The sequence below is a fragment of the Eutrigla gurnardus genome (assembly GCF_963514095.1).
Source record: "Eutrigla gurnardus genome assembly, chromosome: 20".
Classification (NCBI taxonomy): Eukaryota; Metazoa; Chordata; class Actinopteri; order Perciformes; family Triglidae; genus Eutrigla; species Eutrigla gurnardus.
In genome coordinates, this window is record NC_139931.1 from 15,353,445 (window position 1) to 15,368,825 (window position 15,381).

Here is a 15,381-nt window from a genome sequence, read left to right on the forward strand (position 1 = left end):
AGTGGACGGAGGGTCTCGAACACCACCATGAAGGCCGCTCTGTGGGCGGATGCAGCAGCGTGCGTCAGTGAACGAGTGTCTGAGCGTATGTACACGAGTGTGTGTGTGTGTGTGTGTGTGTGTGTGTGTGCATCCAGGTTGACGACGGTTGTTTCTGTTCTCTCTATAGACTAGTGTTTCAGGACTCAGTCCTTAGTCCCAGATTGCCTCAGGTAGGGTCAACTCAACACCAAACCCACAGTGTGCATTGTTTTACTGTACTACCTCCTCTGGTCTTATGAATCATCCTCTGATCCGATCTGGAACATATCTTTTGGTTGTTTAAAACAAAATTACCACTGCTTTGAATTTTTTTTAGTTTTTCTACTAACTCACTGAAACGTGCACTCTTTTTCCCCCCCGATTGGCGGGAAAGGCTTTGTTTGTTTACTAAACTACTAAATCGTATTGAGTGTGTGGTGGTTTTTGTTTCCTACCAGTTTGTTCAAAAGAGAACCTGGTCTCTTTTGTCTGGTCGGCTAGTTTCGGAGAAACTCCTTATTTTGTTCTCTTGGAAAATACAAATTGGATGCAACTCTGATGGTTTACACCAAACTGAAGGTTCCTTGCATCCTTCCTGTAAAATTGGAGGCCCCAGTCAATGTTGGGACGTGAGATACTCTGAAATTCTTCAAGTTGAAACGGAGAACTTCCTGAATGAGCCCCCCGACCCCGCCCAGGATGATTACTGAGGCATGTGCTGATCAGCTGCTGCATGCAGACATACTGTCCTCCTTTCCCTCCACTCACCCAGAAAGCCTCGCTCCCCCCCTAATAACCCGCTCTGCCCCTCCGCCCCGCCCCGCCCCTCCGCCGGTGTCCTGCAGGCGTCTCGGAGAATGCCGGGGCGTCTCCGTTGTGCTTTGCTGTGCTCTGATCAGGTCCAAATGCAGTGGTGTTGTGTTTTTTTGTGTGTGTAGGTTGAACTTTTAATTTGGGTCATGCATGCAGTCTCAGTGCGAGGAGATGATTTTTAGTCAGCATAGGCTTGTGTGGGTGTGTTTGTGTGTGACTCCTTTTTTTTTTTTTCTTTCACCATCTTCCTCTCTTTTTTTCTGTCTCCTGAATCCACGTGAAAGAACACAAATAATAACAAATGTCGTCATAAATGTGTCTCCACTAGAACGTCTGACTCCTTTAGCGTCCTTAAGCCGTACGACTTCTCTAGACTCACATGATCATGACTCGAATCCTCCGTCCTGACGAGACAATGAGCTTTCTGTGCGGCCTCGACCGCGTGAACATTTTGTCTTCCACTGTTTTACCTCCCCGTCTCCCCTAGTGGTAATAATATGATCTAACTCATCCTGGACAGTCCAATTTCCTCTCTGTCTCACTGATAAAGCACTCCTGTTCCACCTCCACCTCCTCCCGTACAGAAATACAATATACTGACACATATTGTATTTTCACATATATGTGTTTGTGATAAACAGCTTCGGGAAACATACAGTATATGTTATGGAAATGTTATTACTATTTGTTTTGAAATATACAAGAAAATAAACAGTTAAATTAATATATGATTTTAATGCATTATTTTCTAATCTTGCCTTTGAGTTGTGCATTAAATATTACATACAGTAAAAATACAAATACTTACAGGCTTTATTAAAAAAAGGACACATTTTGTCAGGTATAATAGATATTTGCATATATAGTATTCCTTCGAATGAGATGTCAGTATATTCTGTCTCTATATGGCGCCCTCTCCCCTCTCATCGACTCACCTTAACACAGGTGTCTCCCTCCTCCGAGGCCGATGACTTAGTTCTGCTCTCTGTGTGTGTGCGTCTCTAGGGAGGCTACCCTGCTGCTGCCGCCGCTGCTGCCGCCGCTTACCGCTACGCCCAGCCAACGGCTGTAACCGGAGCAACCGCTGCAGCTGCAGCCTACAGCGACAGGTGAGGTCATCCCGGGACACGCACGCACGCGCACACACACACACACACACACACACACACACACACACACACACACACACACACACACACACACACACACCTGAGTGTGCAACAGAACTGCTGACTGTAAAAGATAATCTCTGGTGTCAGAAATCCTCAGTGCTTTTCTTTAGCAGAACTGATTGGCTGAGGATAATCTAAAAAAGAATTCAGAACCACGGGATTAATACATTATGTCGTGGTTCTTTGATAACAGAGAATCCTGGTAAAAGAATTATGGGATGTATAAGGACATGTTCAACGTACTAATGAATGGATAAGATCAGAGTGAAAGCTAGCAGGACTTTAATCATGGAATGTAATGCAGCCAAATGAATCATTACGTCTGTGTGATTAAATGAATGTATGAAACTACATAAACTCCGATGATTAATTGAAAACGCCGTCTTCTTCGGGACGACAGCTGATGTCTGGTAAAGACTGTGACAGAAAGCTCAGCGGAGCGAGTTTGTGAGGTCATGTGACACAAAAGCTCCCCACTGATACCCGAGCGTTATGGGTTACACACGGCGGATACGCAGGAGGTGAAGAGGAAACTGTGTTCGGTTACGTCCATGTTTACTCGCCGGCCGTCTTTCTTGAGTTTCTCTGCCGTTCCCGCCACCGAGATGAGAGGAATGCTGTAGAAATGTGCATCGTCTGCGTACGCGAACACATCGTCACACACAAAAATGGTGTTTTGTTTCAAGTATGTGATCTCTTGTGTTTGTTTCTCCAGCTACGGCCGGGTGTACACTACAGACCCCTACCACGCTTTAAGCCCGGCTGCTGCTGCGTACGGAGTGGGAGCCATGGTGAGTGAACTGACACTAACTCTGCTCTGTACATGTTCTCTTCTCTGGATCCACCAGGCGGGACTACTTTCTTGCTCAACTGTTTGCTCTGTCAAGTGTCTCGAGAAGAAATGGATAAAATACATGTAGAGCCTAAGTAAATGTTTAATTTGTGGATTTATAGTACATCAGACTGTATTGATTTTGTGCGTTTGTGCGTGTGTGTGTGTGTGCGCGTGTGTGTGTGTTGTCCCTTCTGTCTCTTGCAGGCCAGTTTATACCGGGCAGGATACAGTAGGTTTGCTCCTTACTAAAACCACAAATCGCACCCGAGGAATTTCACATCGCTCCAAAACCCTTTTTTTCAAGCCCTTTGTTTGGCAGCAGCTCCCCTCCATCTTTTCTGCAGGCGGACTATAGTGACAACTCATGTGTTTTTGTTTTTCTTTCTCTTCGTGGCGAGGGAGGTCATTTGCCACATCATCAACTCAAACTCCGTTTCTGTGCTCCTCTGTCTGTCGCTGACACGGAAACAAAATGACAAAACTGCCGGAGTGTCTCCCATGTAGAAAGCTGGAGCCGGCTGCTTTGGACTACGGGGCACAATTTAGGACGGTTTTTAAAACACTACGGGATCTGGAAGGAGAGAGAGACTGCTGTTCCTGTTTTTTGTTTTTTTTCTGTATGTCTCTGAGCTTAGAGTATATCCACTAACCTTATCAGACATACACTCTTTCAAACAACACCAATATACGGTTTCCTCTACGTTATCCTGCACAGAATGACACCACAGCATTACTTATACAAGGTACTTCTGTTTTTAAACACTACATTGAGGTAAAGAGACGTCCCTCTGGTTGAGCATCATGGTATAATGATGAAGCTCGGGCCGCTCAACACACAAGACATCGGGATTCTTCTTGTTGTTTTGTAAAGCTGGAATACCGAACGCTCAGCCGGAGGGAATTGGGAGCATCTGGCCGACAAACCACTGTTGTCCTGGTAACGACAAACACGGCATGGAAAAAAAAAATGTTTTTTTGTTATTTTCCAGCATTTCACTACGAATTTAAAAGGAAACACAAGAATACAAAAACGTTTAAAGAAATACTAGCGTGCAAATGACAAGGAAAACAAGTTACTTCTTTTCTGCGTTACCTCAGTTTTTTTCTTCACTGTATTTAGTTTTGCTGCCATTGGTAAGAAGTTGCATAGAAATGTCACTCTTTATAACGTGGAGGCTGTCGAGTCATTTGTCCGTATTGCTGACATACACATATTCCATGTATTACTGTACCTGCAACACTAAGATGGATGTGGACTCGGTTTGAACTGACCCTATACTATAAATGTCCTGAGAATTCAGTGCATCTAATCCTCGACCTGCTCACGGTTCCTCAAAAAACCTCCCCGTCTCCTAAACCGCCAGACGTTCGGGCTGCAGCAGCGATGCGGCGAACGAACGGGTCGGACAGAACACAAACGATCTAGATTCAGCAGATCGGAAGTAGGAACACCCACTCGGGGGAAACTAATCATATGCCAGTCAGCCAAATGGGAATCCCCTCCTGGCCAATAGAGATGCTTCTGCCTCCAGGCTTCAGGCGGAGCTGCTCTGTGCGCTGAAACCCGGCAGATCCCGACAGAGCAGCCCAGATTAGAACACATTGGAAACAGAAAGAGATCCAATCATGTAATGGAGTCTCGAAGTAATGAGAATTTATCCCCTTTCTATTTATATTCCTCATTTTTAGAAAATGTCCACAACATTTTGTAATTTTAAATCCTTCATTCTGCTCCATGGATTGTTGGGTCTGAATGGTTTTAAAGTTCCACGTACCGGTCCGTGTGAAGGCCTCATGAGACTGGCAGACAGATGATATCCAGACCAGGCCTCTGTCCCGCATGTACCACATCTCCATATACTCGCACTATGTTGTTATTGCTATTTTTTGTTGCCTTTTTGGTTCCAAAGATTTTCTGAAGAAAGCACATTTTTTTGGTCCTGATGTATTTCTTAGTTATGTGGTTGATTTTTGTTTTTCTTTTGTGCCTTTTTTTTTCTTTTGTTATATTTTTTTTTTTGAATCTGTGGGTTGAAGCTGTATTTTTCAGTACAGAAACGGCACCCTGGGAAATGCCATTGAAGCAACATCTACAGAAAGACAGAGAGCAGCAATTTGGGGGATTCTGTCCCACAAATATATATATAAAAAAAAAAAGGTTGAAAAGAATTCAATCCATACGCCATTGAATTGTAAGTCAACACATGAAACGCTGTGGCTGCTGCAGACCAGGGACATCAGAGCAGATGGAGTCATGAGGGATATGCAGAACGAAAGGAGCGGAGATTTTGAATTACATTTGCCGTTATGGCCAAATTCCAGGCAAGGTAACGGGAGGGAAACAGCCACGCGATGTGGGCCCAGCGGGTCACCTTCCCTGAACAATGAAGTGAGTGGGCGGTTAGTGGAGGGACTTTGTGGCTGTGATGGTGAAGGTGAGACGCTGAGCCATTAATCATTAGCTGACAGGATAACAACATCCCCTGCTGTCTTTTCTTTTTTTTAATGTTTTCAGGGGGCACAGTGCGCTCAGGGCGGAGCGGACGCTGCCAGGTGGGGGTCATGTTGTTTTGTATGATTGTGGAAACTGTGTGCAGTAGGTCCAATGAGTATTTTTGACGCGCATTACCTCCTTTTTTTTTTTTTTTTTTTTTGTCTTATTATTCCTTACAAGTATTAGCAGAAGTGTTGCTATGCATGCTTTTGTGAGAGAGGAAGGGTGTCAGTCAGTTTTTTTATTCGTGCATGAATTCAAATCATAGTGCTGGAGGAGGAAGATGAGGAGGAGGAGGATGGGGGTGTTTACATAGCAGCAGGAGGAAAGAACTGGGATGTTATGTGATGCTGGGTGACAGGAGTGATCCCAGTAAAGGTCGGTAGAGGAGGGAGGAGGAGGTGTCTCTGTAGTTGCTGTGGTAATCATCAGCCATATCGGATGTGTTTGATTTGGGAGGTCTGGAACCCCTGCAGGTTTTGCTTTTATAATGAAAGTAAAATAAATATTCAAAACGTACATGGGCTCCACCCGGTGATGATTCTGCTTTAAGATGGGAAGTTGCTGGCAGAGATGAGGCTGGTGATCCGGCATCAGCTGCTACAGAGCGTCGCCGTCCTTACTGAGCGCCGCAGCTGCAGCGCCTCCTACCGGTTGCCTTCGCTCGTTTTGTCTAACGGGAGTAAATCTTTTTCGGGAGGCTGCAGAAATATACGTTCTCCTCGGCCGCCGACTCCCCTGCACTGTGCTCAAGTCAACCCAGTGGGAGTTTTTTTTTTTTTTTGTACAGGGATTTCATAAATGAGTTTGAATTGCATGGATTTTTTTTTTATGTCACATGCTCTTAAAACCTCATTTATCCAAGTGATTTTTTTTTCAGTGACATGTATTTTCTCACGATGTTTTTGTTTTGCCATTCTTGTGTCTGCCTTCTGTTTATTCTCTTCATTATTATTGAATGTATATAATAAATAAACTGTTTGGTTTTTATCCTGGTCTGTGAATGCTTATTATTATCAGGTGGTGTTATTTATCGTTGTTTGGCTGGGAGGAGGTTATCCAATCAGCTGGAGAGGCGGCTCTGAATGGGCACCCAGAGGAGATAGAGCTGTTTGGGATTAAACACCGTGCAGCAAGTCGCGAGGCAAGTTGCAACCTTTTGATTGGAGGCTAACCACGAAATCACTTCTCCAACTGTGTGCGAACTTTTCCTCCGCAGCCAACGTGAGTCTGATGATTGATGGAGCGATTAAAGCCGCTCGGCTGTTGCTGACCAAAATCTACTGCGTGATAAGCTCTGCCGTCACCTCCAACTTTCTCATTGCTGCCGGGAGGGACAATCTGGAACAATCTTTAATTGCATCTGGAGTTAATGTCCGTAAATGGGCTGGATGTGGCGGGAAGCCTCATATCCCTGCTAATTGCTCTAATGCACAAGAGGCCAATTGCCAATTTGATGGCGTGTGCGCTCTGAGTAATTGAAGTTGTGCCAGTTGGAAGAATAGACTGAAGGCCGTGTGATAAGAGGGAGGGAGTGTGTGAAGCATCTGCTGAAGTGAGGAATGACCTTTTTGTGGTCTGCAGTCACTATACAGGCCGCATAACAGACTGGAACTATTGCTGTCGTCTGATTTAAATATATCTATGTATTCTTTGTGGTGTAAATGACATCATAGGCAGATATTATGACGTGGTATAGTGCTGCTGCCAATGCTAAAAGCCTTTCCTTTCAGACACTGTTTCAGTCACTGCTTCCTGGTATTGTTTTGGCGTGTCTAGACAGTGCCCCCTGGTGGTTGAAGCGTGGTGGAGCTGGCTGAGTGTTTGGTGTGTGCCATCTGTGCAGCTTGTGAGTGGGAGACACAAAGGGTGGAGAATATGACAGAACGGCTCATTTATAGATGGACCTTTTTATTGGGAACGCCGGCATGTGTTTGTGTTGCTGGAGTCCATTGTTTTGGGTGCAGCAGCACCAACAGAACCGAGAAGCAACTTGACGTTGATCAGCCGTGGACCGCGGTGCTGATGGGTATCCTGTCCTCCCGTCTGGTCTAATCTCCCTCCCTCCCTCCTCTCTACCGCTCAGAGGCTCTGCTCAGCAGATTGGCATCATCACAGAGACCGTTTCACGCCTCCTCCATCGCCTCAGGCTTATTATATACCATCTCACACACACACACATACAGCATCATAAAGACACAACACTACTAAGCATTTGTGATGTGGATTTCCCACCAGAAGGAGAGCTGGACTCTCTGGACCCGTCCAGCCTCCGTGGTGAAACTCCAGCAGATGAGTCATTCTGCCCAGGCTTTCACATCCTTCTGGCACAAATGCAATAACAACTCTTATAACACTTAACGTGGAAATATTTACATTTTTACACAAGAACGTGAGGAAAGATGAGTGCACGGGTTGGATCCCCCACAGTGTTGGTTGGTGTCGTGGATCAGTTAAAGAGACGTTAATCAGTATTCGTCATAAGGCTCCAGGTAGTTGGTGGTCTGAGGGCGAGGGATGGTGTAATCTTTGTCAGGATCGATTTCCTGAAACACACGGAAATCACACATTGGTCATGCCAGTGATGTTAATACGCGTGATAAGCTGCTTTCATTAACCTCATGGTGGGATCGGGCTGTGAGGGCCTCGAGTAGTGAAAGGTCACGGTGCTTAATTGAGTCCGATTGTGAATCCTAATGGTCATTACTCACGGTCACGGAGAATCCAGACTCGTAGGGGGATCGCAGCGACTGTTTGGTCCTCCTGCCTGGAGGGAGACCCGTGATACAGTTAGCTATTAATGTTCATGTTGAAGACCGTAAGAAAAATTACATTCATAAGTAAAACAGAGCAAGAGGTCTGGATTTAATACACTGGAGGGTTTTGTTGCTGCAGCCCTTCTTGGTCTGGTATGACCAATAATGTCAGAAAACTAGATATTGCTGTGTAACTGACATTAGTCAGTATATTTACTGTTTATCCATAATAGTGGCAACATTTTGTCTTGTTTTATAGTCATTAACTCAATGGAAAAATGGCTACAAGTTGGTTTATAATTGTATCAAGATACGTGTCTGTTTGTCATAATTTTGCCAATTTTTTGTATCATGAGTGATAAAGTAACTTTATTCCATGAGGTGATATTATTATTATTATTATTATTATTTATAATAATAATAAAAATAAATCAGTCTAAATTAATCCCAAACTCTTTATTATCATAATGATCAAAAATCAGTTATTTGTCCATCAGATTTTATCCTGTGTTCTTACATTTTATACACTAAATTAAAATGAATTGATTCATCGACTGAGAATATAATCGTTAGTTGCAGCCTGTAATCCTTTAAACCCTGCGTCTCGGTTGGCTGCTAAGCAACAAGGACAGCGTCTCACCTCTTCTGGTGTCACCGACGTCGCTTTCAAAGCTCCCGTTTTCTTTCCCTTCCTTCGGGCTGGCCAGTCCTGGGATATCAGCGTTGTGGCTGGTCCAGCCTGCGAAGCTCAGAGGGATATCCTTGGACTTGGCCTCGCCCCTGCAGAAGAAGGCGATCTGGGACAGCCCGTGCCCCATCAGTAACACCCAGCCATTTGACACCAAGGCGATGCAGAGCACCGGGTCGTCCCATTGCGGCCGGCGGCCCACCTCGGGGTTCCCCCTGACGAGCATGGTGATCCACACCACCCAGATGCAGGCGGTGAGCAGCAGCGTGATGAAGAGCAGCGCGGCCTGTGCTTGGCTCTGCTGGCGGACGGCCCCCGTGTAGCTGTAGCTGTATGTGAAGCAGCAGCGGTACAGGAAGTGCAGCGACAGGATCAAGCTGATTGCCAGCAGGCACAGCACGTAGATCTGCAGCATGACAAATTCCTCGGCGCTGTACTCGCAGGGCTTCTTGTCCCGGACCAGCACGACGATCAGCCACTGGGTGGAGATGATGACCTGCACGGCGGCGAGCCCCAGGGCCAGGGCGGGCTCTCCCCAGCCCCGGGCCGCTGCGAAGCCCAGCAGAGCGAGACAGCGGGCCAGCAGGCAGGAGAAGGCCAGGGCGAAGAGCACGCTGAAGAGGAAGAGCCTGGTGGGGCAGCTCTGAGGGGTGAGGCGGATGATGAAGGAGAAGGTGATGGCAAAGATCCCAGCTGTGGCCAACAAGAACATGGACATGCAAGCCAACGTGCCGCCGATGCTGCTGCGCTGGTTCCTTGACTTAACGCAGATCCACAGGGACCAGAGCAGCAGGCCCAGGAGGAGACCCATGCTGAACAGGAAGCCTGAAGAGGCCAGGGTCTCCAGGACAATCCCCCACGCTGCCCGCCGGTCACACAGGTACCTGTAGATGGGGTCCAGGGCTCTGCCACAGCCGGGCACGCCTCTCAGGGTGGTACCATTTGAAGGAGGAGAGGACGTGGTGGTGGTGGTGTTGACTGAGCTGCTGTTGGTTGACTGGCATAGACAGGTGAGAGGGACGACGAGGACGAGGAGGAGGGGGAACAGCAAGGCCATGTTCACGTTACTAACCCACTCTTCGTTGATATGGAAACTCTTTCCTCCTGAGACAAAAAGCACAAAATCTTTCAGCGACATCGAGTGGGACGTTTCCTCAGGTGCAAAAACGAGCAGGATGTAATGGCAGACGGGGTGACACAGGGGTCACGGCGTGGAAAGGAAAAAAGGGGAGAGCAGGTTTGACAGCGAGAGTGCGGGAGGAGGGAGGAGGGAGTGCATCAACATGCCAGAACAAGGCCGAGGAGTGTGTTAAATCGAGGAGGAAAAACAACTGCAGCACAGAGGTGAGGCAGGAAAGGTAAGTATGCTGGATCAGCTCATAAAGCTGCCAGCGGCAGGCAGGGATACACGCTAACCACAGGGGTTCTATGCGGAACAGATTAGAGGCGAGAGATCTTCACCCCTGATAGCTGAGTGCTACTTCCTCCTGCCTGCAACAGAGCCATTGTTTCAGTGACTCAAATGACCTTTATGAGGATCATCACTCAATAAATACGAGCCAGACGCTCAACGTTTGTATGATTGGTCAGATCATACAGTGAAAGCACACCACTTCCATTTTAACACAAAGGAATCCACCTATTGATGCCATTTTTTTAAGGATCATAACGCTGTAGATGTTTGATGACTATGAGTCAAACCATCAAAGCCACACCTCATCTCCAAACCTGGAACAAGCCTTTTCGTAAAAAACAGTGGAACTTACCTTTTTTAATCCTTCAGGATGCGAGAGAACACTCCCAAAGAAGTCTTGATTTCAAATGTAGCTGCTGCAATAAACGCGCCTCCTATCCCGATGACGTTCCCATACCTCTGCCAGCCCGGGGGAACAGGAGGAGCGCTCGCTGAGGTCTGAAGACACCAGATGGATTTCACCTCCAAGCAACAGGTATGGTGAGAGCGGTAGAAACCCACACCCCTGCACATACCTTCCTGTCAGACCCCTCCTGTGTCTCCGTGTCGCTCCCTCACACTGAAGGAGGGGCTCACACACCTGGAGGTGATGATGACGAGGAGGAGGGAGCGTCCACGCCTCCCTCCTCATGGATCCGTTTCCCATAACAATTTGCATCCCTCCTCTCGTGTGTGTGTGTGTGTGTGTGTAAGGGAGTTCAGGTGAGTCCGACTGACGCATCCCATACAGAACAGGGCCGGCGGTCGCCTTGGTTACTGGTAAATCACAGCAACAACATTTGGAAGCTGTGAGTTAGCCGCGGGGGGAGTTGCGTCAAGACTTTCGACTGTTGCCTTTCACACAAGTCCATACGTAACGCCTCGACTCGTGCCCGTACAGGCACGGCGTTAGCAGGGTGTGTCCGGCTCCAATTCTAAGTAAATCTTCAACTGTTAAGCCACAAACCCACGCCATGCTATCCTTGTTTGCTGCAGCAGCAGAATGTATTCACGTACAGTACATCTGCCTGAGTGTGTAACGACGTTAATGTCTCTACTGAACATTTCAGACCTGAAGTCTCCCTGAGGGGTCGTCTACTGCCAGAGGAATTCAAACATGACATCATGGGTTTAGTTCTCCCACATAACGCCTCGTAGCCGTCATTAGGGCGGGTGGAGACGGGGAACGTACCGATACTGATTATAAGTCACTGCTGATAGCAGATCGTTATTTTTCAAAGGGGAATACCATGGCAACCTGAGTGTCTGGGAAATGTTCTTGTATGGACATTCATGGTCCCCACATGATGAATCCTACTGACTTATGTGACCCTCTGACGTTTCCTCTGGCACCATGAAGTTGACAATTTAAGAAAAATACCTCGAACACCATGACATGTGGTAGCCATTTCTTTGGGTCACAACCAAACAGAGATCTGCAGACGGATTTTTGTTGACAGACCAGGAAGTTAGCATCTCGCTCCTTCAATGGGATTCATTTTACCGTTAGATTTGGGATTACTGCAGGAAATAAACCGATTTTTGAAGCATGTATGCAATTGCCAGAAGTAAAAAAGATTAGGCTATAAACAAACTATACCATGGTCACGTGAACGCAAGTATTTAAACACAACGAGGCTGTGAAGACGTTAGCAGCCCCCTTTTTAAAACCCGTAAAAGCTTCAAAATTCAGTGCTAGCAAGCTGATGTTTGTCTATTTTTAAATGCAGCCGCAGAGAGCTGATAAAATGTCTGTACACACTTGTTAATATACAGTAGCTCTGTATATTCATGTTAATATACAGTAGCTATGTAGGTATATTCGTGTTAATATACAATAGCTATGTGCTATGTAGGTATATTCATGTTAATATACAGTCGTTTTTTGTTTTCAGTTACTCACGGTGTGATGATTTCAGGAAGCCTTAAAATGAGCGGTAATTATTATTAGATGTACTCAGACAGCGTTGAAGTTATAGCCAGAAGGAAATGTCATCGATTTGAGTGAGGAGGTTGCCGGGAAACATTAGAGAGATTTTGTTTCTCAGGAGGTCCTTATTACTTATTTTGGTTTCCCTGTGTTTGACATATTTTTTGCTCGTGATTCATTTCAAGCCCGCTGTGCGTCTTTCATCTTTTATTAGGTGTTCCAGAAGAAAAAATAGAAAAGAGACAACATGAGTACTAAAAATATGCACATTTTACTGCAGCGGTTGACAGGTCATCTGCTGTGGTGTTCGTGGCCACACAAAGCATACAGTACAGGTCTTTGTGTTGTCTACGCAGGGACGTGGGTTCACAAAGCAGCGAGTAGAAAGAGATGGGATAGAAGGGAGTTGATCCTCCACGATCTCGTGAACGTGCATTGTGGTTTTTGCCGTCACCATATCGCACGCTCTCCTTGCATCCCTTGGTGTTCACAGTGACGTGTGTGCCCGAGGAGTCGAAAATACAACGCGTAATAATGAAAGCGGGAGGAAGTACAAAAGGTAGGACGGGAGACGAGGTCAAAAAGGTTCAACGCTGAGAACAAAATATTTACATTTTAATAGACAGCTAGAAGCAAATCCATGCTAGTGTTTTGCTCGCGTCCATTGCCGCGGGTAAGGAGTGGCAGGGGGGAGAGAGGGGGGAGTCCCGACACGGAGGGAGGACAAGATAGGAGAAGACTATTATAGATGGATGATGGGGACAAGGTATGTGGACTTCTTTCTCTCGTCTTCTCATTTCAAGTATATATATACTATAAACAGTATCATATAATCATATAAAAATAGCAACCTTATTATGCTTCCCGTCCACTCAGTGGAGGGAAGCCTGAGGTAGATAGACGAGAGGGCATTAGGGGGGTCGCCGGCAGTCTTATCGTGGCGTGCCGAGCTCGGGCGGAGAGGATCAGACGGAGGGGAGGTGCAGGCAGGCGAGGAAGGCAGGAGGCAGCAGGTTTAGATGATGCCGTATTTGGCCAAGTCGCTGAGCTCCATGTCGCCGAAGGCTTCCCATGGACACACCACTGTGATGTCTGTGCCGAGGCCCTCCATGCCGGGGATGTCGTCGCCAAAGCTGGAGGAGAGAGAACAAACGGGTCAGTTTGGATTCAACACACGTGATAGAAATAGATAGAAAATGTAGAAATGTTTGTGTCTTGTTTACCCCTTCTGTCCTGGCTTTGGGGCCTTGCTCTTGAATGTACGGGTCTGCCTCTGCTTGAACTTGGGCGGGCCCTTCTTGGGTGTGGTGGGGCCCGCCGCTCCACCAGGGGCCAGGGCGCTTCCTGCAGGGGGGTTGGCGTTCATTTCTGCTGAGGGTCTCTGAAAAACGGGGGACGTTTTTGAGAAAGTGTGGAGATCGCAGTCTGTTTCTCCTCCGCTAATCCCTCCTGCACTCAATGCCAATCACTGGACATTACGCAGATTAGTTTAAACAACCGGATTAGCTCTAATCCCACTCTGATCCCCAGCCCACTAATTGCCCTTCTTGAACAACAGGACAGACTTTTCCATCAGCTCTTCAACATAGACGTTCATCTGCCGATGTGGAGATACTGATGACTGAATTATTAACTATTGCCCTCGCATCATCAGTGAATTTATTCTGGGTTTTCTGTGCATGCGCCTACATAAACACAAATCCCTGCTTCATCCTCATCTCCAACCTGATCTCAGTATCCTGTCTGAGCTGCTGTTCTCACCCCCACTTCCTCTGCCTGCCGACACTGCTAATGACGTTAAGGCGATCTGACAAAGTGGAGAACACTCTGCTTCGGCACGCTATGGGACTCGAACCTTTGTGCCACCTGCAGCAGCAGCAGCAGCAGCAGGTCTAGATTTCCTGTGGAGAGGGTTGTAAAGTCTCCCCAGAGCCGACTCATGTCCCTCTGTCGTACGCCGAGACGCTGCCCGACATGCTATCAGCCATCTGTCGCTGTGACTGTTGCCCCTCAAGTCAATCCTCTTTGCACGGCGCATTAGAAAACACACACACACACACACACACACACACACACACACACACACACACACACACACACACACACACACACACACACACACACACACACCAAGTCTCTACTTGACCTTTTTAGAGCCTTACTTTCTGTTGCATTTCTGAACCTCAACTTACGCTTTCTTACATTTTTATCCACCTTTTATAGCTATTAACAGTGCAACATCAAAGTAGAAGATCCAGAAATGTGCAGAAATGCATATCTCCATCAAAGACATCCCCCACTTATTTGATCTATGAGAAGTCCACACATAGCTACTGTTACCACGGAGACATCGTACAAGCTGTTCAATCAAAGTAGTGCGTCAGTCCTCCTCACCTGTTGTCACAGATATCCCAAGAGGCCTCCACCTTCGTCCTAGAGTTTGTGAAGTGTGTGTCGTCCGTGTCCTGCTTTTATATATCTTCATCTCTAATCCCCACGTCCTCCTCTTTCCAGTCACATGGGCACCAGAAAAGGTCAAACTTCTCCACCAAAGCCAGCCTCCTCCTCCTCCTCCTCCCCCCCTGACTCCTAATTGTCCTTGTTCCCATCCTCCCACCCTCACCCCGCTGCCCTCCCTACCTGTGAGGCGGTGCAAGCTGCTGGGTCAGTGTCAAAGATCAGTCTGGAAGGATCAGGCTTATCCCTTAGCACGCCTGCTTACGCTTCAGGTCCATGTGAGCGGCTGTTTTCACGTGTGGCCAAACTTATCACATTACAATTATTTTATACAAAAACATAATTTCTTGTGGCTTTGAATTCAATTTTTAAAAAGGAGCTTATATCAACGAGCTTCTTTTATCTTTAATATAAGTTCTATGTTTGACATTTTAAATGCTTGAAAAGTGATAAATGATTGCCTTCATCAGGTTTTGTCGCTGAGCCAGTGACGCCTTAAAGTGTTGTTATTGTTGTATCAACAATTGCAGGTGACCTCCCTCTCCCTCCTCCAACCTCCCTCTCCCTCCCCCAACTTCCCTCCCCTCTCCATCCTCCCTCTCCCTCCCCCAACCTCCCTCTCGCTCCCCCAACCTCCCTCCCCTCTCCATCCTCCCTCTCCCTCCCCCAAACTCCCTCTCCCTCCTCCAACCTCCCTCTCTCTCCCCCAACCTCCCTCCCCTCTCCATCCTCCAACCTCCCTCTCCCTCCCCCAAACTCCCT

General features: G+C 47.0%; 3 protein-coding genes across 9 annotated transcripts in view; 1 reads left to right on the forward strand and 2 right to left on the reverse strand.

The window, feature by feature from the left end:
* LOC311031298 (RNA binding protein fox-1 homolog 2-like) overlaps positions 1–6,423 on the forward strand; it is a 41,574-nt gene extending 35,151 nt beyond the window's left edge. Inside the window, exons 10-13 of one of the 6 annotated variants that reach the window (XM_084037524.1) lie at positions 170–212; positions 1,840–1,943; positions 2,722–2,797; positions 3,046–6,286. In XM_084037524.1, the coding sequence (XP_083893650.1) occupies positions 170–212; positions 1,840–1,943; positions 2,722–2,797; positions 3,046–3,090 (268 nt within the window). In that variant the 3' untranslated portion in view covers positions 3,091–6,286. Of the gene's footprint in view, positions 1–169; positions 213–1,839; positions 1,944–2,721; positions 2,798–3,045 lie in introns of those variants that run through there. The other 5 variants (XM_084037526.1, XM_084037525.1, XM_084037523.1 and 2 more) reach the window with 5 other exon arrangements.
* Positions 6,424–7,401: 978 nt separating this feature from the next.
* LOC311031302 (G-protein coupled receptor family C group 5 member D) lies at positions 7,402–10,804 on the reverse strand. 2 transcript variants are annotated; one of them, XM_084037534.1, is made up of 4 exons: positions 10,546–10,804; positions 8,732–9,883; positions 8,047–8,102; positions 7,402–7,881 (listed from the first exon to the last, which is right to left on the reverse strand). In XM_084037534.1, exons 2-4 carry the CDS (start codon positions 9,834–9,836, stop codon positions 7,804–7,806), a joined length of 1,239 nt encoding a protein of 412 aa, XP_083893660.1. In that variant the 5' UTR covers positions 9,837–9,883; positions 10,546–10,804; the 3' UTR covers positions 7,402–7,803. The 2 variants fall into 2 exon arrangements, with proteins under 2 accessions (XP_083893660.1, XP_083893659.1); XM_084037533.1 differs by having other exon boundaries at positions 8,732–9,880; positions 10,542–10,804.
* A 1,610-nt stretch (positions 10,805–12,414) lies between these two features.
* On the reverse strand, positions 12,415–14,661 carry pde6hb (phosphodiesterase 6H, cGMP-specific, cone, gamma, paralog b). Its single transcript, XM_084036905.1, has 3 exons — positions 14,557–14,661; positions 13,386–13,543; positions 12,415–13,295 (listed from the first exon to the last, which is right to left on the reverse strand). Exons 2-3 carry the CDS (start codon positions 13,526–13,528, stop codon positions 13,178–13,180), a joined length of 261 nt encoding a protein of 86 aa, XP_083893031.1. The 5' UTR covers positions 13,529–13,543; positions 14,557–14,661; the 3' UTR covers positions 12,415–13,177.
* Between the last annotated feature and the right edge of the window lie 720 nt (positions 14,662–15,381).